Source organism: Nuphar pumila, chromosome 5, assembly GCF_984573655.1.
Source record: "Nuphar pumila chromosome 5, dmNupPumi1.hap1.1, whole genome shotgun sequence".
Taxonomy (NCBI): domain Eukaryota; kingdom Viridiplantae; phylum Streptophyta; class Magnoliopsida; order Nymphaeales; family Nymphaeaceae; genus Nuphar; species Nuphar pumila.
The window spans coordinates 42,472,269-42,477,588 of record NC_143253.1 but is presented as its reverse complement, the minus strand read 5'-3'; the positions used below and the strand labels follow the sequence as shown (position 1 = coordinate 42,477,588).

The 5,320-nt window shown below is 41.6% G+C and overlaps 1 protein-coding gene across 1 annotated transcript; it reads right to left on the bottom strand.

Moving 5' to 3' along the window:
* Positions 1–3,205: 3,205 nt before the first annotated feature.
* Positions 3,206–5,101, bottom strand: LOC149837454 (protein RICE SALT SENSITIVE 3-like). Its single transcript, XM_090008041.1, has 7 exons — positions 4,956–5,101; positions 4,776–4,829; positions 4,504–4,680; positions 4,303–4,408; positions 4,163–4,204; positions 4,025–4,081; positions 3,206–3,679 (listed from the first exon to the last, which is right to left on the bottom strand). The coding sequence occupies exons 1-7, from the start codon at positions 5,099–5,101 to the stop codon at positions 3,206–3,208; spliced, it is 1,056 nt and encodes a 351-aa protein (XP_089864167.1).
* Positions 5,102–5,320: the final 219 nt, after the last annotated feature.

The following is a 5,320-nucleotide window of genomic DNA, read 5'->3' as shown; positions in this document are numbered from 1 at the left end:
ATCCTTCCTTTCAAATTTCAAAAGTCAAAATTAGGATCTCTTAGATCCAATTCCAGGTTTCATTAGGATTTTCAAAAATCCAAATTTTATCTTCAAATTCAATTTGGACTTCTCAAATCCAAATCTAAGTTCCATCTGGATTTCCAAAATCCAATTCTATTTTCAAAGTCTATTTGGATTTCTCAAATCCAATTCCATTTTTCAAAAATCCATTCCCAAATCCAGATTTCCAATCAACATCCTATCTTGAATTCCATATTTTAAAACCAAATCTTTTTTTTATCTCATCCGGATTTCTTAAAATCCAAAGTTCAATTTCCAAAATCCCTTTGGACTTCTTAAATCCATTTTAAACTTCTCTGATCTACAAACACCTAAAATCCAGAATTCAGTTCCATTTTCATAAATTCATCTAGATTTCCAATTTCACCTTTCAAATTTCAAAGTCTGAATTCAATTCCAAAGTTCCAGATTCAATCTCCATTTCAAATTCCATTCTCATCTTTAAAAATTCTACTCCAATTTTCTATCTTCAATACTGAATCTTCCTTCTTCCAAAACAAACCTAAAGTCATTTCAAGTATTTTTGATCTCAGATATGATTCCAACTTTAGGATTTCAATGTTGTCTTTCTTAAAACTCAAGTTGATTCTAAACTTTGAGTTTATATCCATTTCAAGTCAACTCCAAACTTCCAAAAATTGTTTCCTCACCATATTCTCAAGTTTATTTCAAAATCACTTGGAAAACCCCCAAAATTTTTGAATTCTTTTTCTCGAAAGCATACATCTTTGCATTCACATTTTCAAAAGCATGATTCTTTGTGCATTCTAGACTTAGAATAAATTCTTTGACAATATTTTAGCAAAGCAAAAGGCATAAATTCAATCATTGGTTCGATTGCCTCTGGTAAAGGCGTCAGGAACGGTCGAACCTCGTACCAACGAGCGAATCCCGTCTCCCAATTTTTCTCACAAATTTTCAAAAACGGAGGCGAGTAAATTTTCAAAATCTTTTTCAAAATTAAGGTCAAGTGAGACCTTTGCAAAAGAGTTTCTCTCTCTTCTTTCTTCTTCTCTTCTCTCTTCTTTTTTGTCTTTTATTTCCCCTTTAAAAAAGGAAATAAAGGTTAGAAAGGAAAATAGAAGAAAGAGAAGGAATACAAGAGAATTTTTTTTGCGATGATCACAGGGGCTCGACCCCTCCTTGACGAAAAAAACATAGTGAGGGGGTCGAGCCCCTCTCGTGACTCTCGTAACATAGGGAGGGGGCTCAGCCTCTCCCTGACAAAAAAAACATAGGGATGGGGCCGAGCCCCTCCCGCGACTCCCGTAACACAGGGAGGGGGCTTGATCCCTCCTCGGCAAAAAATTTAATGGTCGGCCTGAGCATCGGGCGTCGGCGAAGGGGAAGGTAGGCGGAAAGAGACAGAGGAGTCGAGGGTTACCTGAGCGTCGGGCGTCGGCGAAGGGGGAGGTCGGCAGAAAGTGGGGGGGAGGTCAACGAAGGGGGAGTGTCGGACGACCGGGGAGCGTCAGGCGACGACCAAGGGGCAGCGGGCCGGGGGGCGACGAGCGGCGGACCGGGGAGCCACAGGAGGCAGGCACGGGGCGACAGGAGGTGGGCCGGGTGGCGACAGGAGGCGGGCCGGGGGGCGACGGGAGGCAGGACATGGGCGATGGGGGGCAATGGGAGGCGGCCAGAGGGGCGACGGGAGGCGAGGCGGGGGTAGACGGGAGGTGGGCCGGGGAAACGCAGCGGAGACGAAACAGAAAAGAGAAAGAAAGGGGAAAAAATAAGGATTTACGGGAAAATTAATGATGGATTCGCGTCAGCCAAATTCCATCGCTAAGTCATCGCTATTTGGCGACGACTTAGCGTCGCAATAGTTCTGCCGCAGATCTGTCGCTAAGTTGCAACACATATGGCGATAGAATAAAATCCATCGCTAATCTGTTGCAACGTAGTGACGGATTATCGACAAAATATTTTCCGTCGCTAAAATTGTAAATAAACAATATTTTAGCGACAAATATCTTTCTCTTGCTACTCCGTCGTCAATTTGCGATGGATTTTGTCCGTCGCAAATGTCCGTTGCTAATTAGCATTTTTCTTGTAGTGAGGGTATAATGCTGCCTTGCGTTAAAACTTTGAATATTTTATGTTTTATGCTGTCTGTTCTATAGTGGAAAAAGCTTGTGATAGAATCTTGGCACACTAGTCCGAACCAATATTGGACCATCTTGGGTTTCTAGGGCTAATCTGGGTGTCCACAGTCCAGTGATGTGTGCTTATCTATGAGAATTTGTGCACATTTCTGGTTGATATATGCTATATTTGCAAGTCTGAGTTTAGGTCCTGCTTCCCAGCTAATATTGAGGTACAGTTAAGATGCCAAGCTCATTTCTTAGATGAGTATTTTGTCATATCTGGCTGCTGTCCTTGACCAATCTGAGTGCCAATCTCACTTCCAAATTTGAGTACTTGGTTATATCCGCTTACTAAACCTTGATCGATCTAAGTGATAGTGGAAAGTGACGCATGAGCTAGGCACATATAGTGCCTCAAATTAATTTTGCCTGATTTACAACTTTTCTCTTTTCCAATGAAAGTAAGCTTTGGTTAACGGGCAAAAGGAACCTAAAATTTAACTGGCCTACATTTCCATGCATTGTTGTCTCTATACATAGGGCCATTGCTTGGTGAAATTTTAAGTGCTCACGCTGTCAGCATGGAGATGTGGGTTCAAGTCGAGTGCAGCAGCAGCTTCTTTCATAAAAGCACATGGTTAGGACTGACCCCTGTATGTCCCTTCCCAGCACAAGGGAATAGGGAACAACATTGGGTATAACCCATTTTTTATGCACTCTTTTCCTGACATCAAAGTCTCAGTGCAAGACTACATCTCTTGGCTGAGATAGTGACACCAATCCAGCTTTCACATTGGACTCCATTGACAGAAAACCAGATTATCTTTTTCTTCTCGCCTGTTTTTTTCAACTTTACTCTCTCTCTCTCTCTCTCTCTCTCTCTCTCTCTCTCTCTCTCTCTCTCTCTCTCTCTCTCTCTCTCTCTCGTACAGAAGAGCAAGCGTTAAACATTAATGAACTTAACTCGCAGCATTCTAGAACAGATAACCTTAGTAGGAAGTTTCCTCGTACATTTGAAATCCTACAACCAACAAATAATTATAGCTTCATGGAAGTCAGTGTTGGTGGAATGAGCACATAGGGGTACTACTTTCTCCCCCAAGATGAAGCCCACTCAGTGGGCCAAAGTCATCGTCATCTTCTTCCATCTTTGCCTTTCCCATTGGCAAGGGTGATACATACTGTGGCAAGGACCCATAGTAAGCTGCTGTTCCAGATGAAACTGGTTCAACTGAGGGAAGCTTGGACAGTAAAGCTTCAAGGCTTGTCATGGAAGGTGTTATCTTGAGCTCCTGGCCATGGAGATGAGAACCAAGAGTGAGGTAGTGTGCATATTCTGCATGGCTGATTGCTGTTGGCATCATGGGGTTTGCTTGGATGGGCCAGTTGGTGTCTGGTATGAGAGCACAACCTTCACCATTAACTGCCAAGGCTGCAGATGAAGGATGTGGTAGAAGGACCCCGGGTATACTCTCAATGTAGCTAAACTTCTTTCTTAATAAAAATATATAGTTGATGTCCTCCATAACCTACAGTTCATGAGCTTGTTTAATGAGCTGATGTACTTGCAAGCTTTCATATTTTCTTTCCCTTTCAACCTGACCAACATAACAAATTTATGCATACAAAATGTGATCCTACTCTGTGTGTGTGTGTTTGTGTGAGTGCGTGCACTGTTGAATTAAAATGACTTATTTTTTATAGATCAGATTGATTTACTTCCCTTTGTTCGATGACAAAATGGATCAGGTTCCATAGGATCAAAGAATGATGTAAAAAAAGAGAAGGAAAGAAAAGAATCTAGATTTAAGATGGACAAATTCAAACTCGAAAACGTCCTTTCTCATTTGAGAGAGAGAGATTTTGTTTATGACCTTGTTAACTGCTCCCAGTTGAAGAACGCCTTCCCTAACTGTAATTAGTGCAATCGTCTGGAAAAAGAAGAGACGCGAGTGAGTCAGAAACCATCAACCTTTTTTAAGTTGTGGGGTAAGTGGATGTTTTATCCTAACCTGTATACCGGACCGGAACTGGGCTTGCCATGTCCTTGGATACTGAAACCAATAAAACATCAATGCTTGTTAGGGAAGCTCAGATGTGGGTGAAGACAAGGCCCACTGGCTTATACATGCTTATAACATTTATAACTTACTGAATCCACTGGATTATGCCATGCAGACAGGAAATTGACCTCATGTTCATTAGGTTCTTTGAAAATCCATTTGTGACCATGATCTGCAGCAACCTTCCCAATCAAACTGTTCAAGATCACAAAAAAAGAAAACTTCACTTCAGCTTTATTTCTAAATATTTGCTTTCAGAGTAACTTCATGTAACTAACAATAGTGCATACCCTTCTCCATAGTTGTATATTTCATGTGACATCTTGAAGAACAGCTCAGGTTTCAGACCTTTGGGTTGTTGAAGTACAGCGTTGGCGTAGACGGTTGAGTCCATGCAACTGCCTGATCCAGTGGCAGTGGTGGCAGATGCATCAAAGTTGCAGAAGCCATCTTCCCAAACGAGTATCCTGCATGTTATCACCATGAAACGTTACAATAATCAATAGCTGTACTAAATGGAATGAGAATTTCATTTGATTCATAAGAGTGGATCCACTAATACCAATTCCTTCTGTTTCCTCTAGACCGATCATAAGGCGCTCCATGAAGATCCCACCTGCAAGATGAAGACTGATAAGAAAACCATGGGAAAGAAGGTTGGTTAATGTCAAACATGAGAAACTCTTTATATGGGGAAAGTGTATGGTATAAAACATGGTAGTTAAATTTGAGTTTTACTCACTTGGGTGGTGGGTAATTTCTTGGAAGGATCCTCCAAAAGACGGCATAAACCCACTGTGAGTTTTCATGAACACACAGGCTTCTCAAAGTATGTTGGAGTAGATGTGTAACAGCTAATGGCAGCCCATTCGTGATGTTTTCTTCCATCGAACTACTGACCGTCTTCCCCTCCAAAAAAATACCACACCATTCTCTCTTTTCTACGCCTACCACCCTAATAAAATCTCCCCAATTTATAGTTGAACCATCCACACTAATACAGTATTTATCATGCTTTTAATTTCATGTCAATGTCATATCCTCGGTCCTACTTTCCTCACCCAGTTCCCAATGGTCTCCTCTCCCATCCCTCTTGCCACCATTCAA

Excerpts from the sequence above, each read along its gene's own strand:
- LOC149837454 (XM_090008041.1), bottom strand. The coding sequence starts at position 5,101 with ATGGAAGAAAACATCACGAATGGGCTGCCATTAGCTGTTACACATCTA. Across the intron at positions 4,681-4,775 it reads AGAGGAAACAGAAGGAATTG|GATACTCGTTTGGGAAGATG; the intron begins GTATTAGTGGAT and ends GATAACATGCAG. Across the intron at positions 4,409-4,503 it reads ATATACAACTATGGAGAAGG|TTTGATTGGGAAGGTTGCTG; the intron begins GTATGCACTATT and ends GATCTTGAACAG.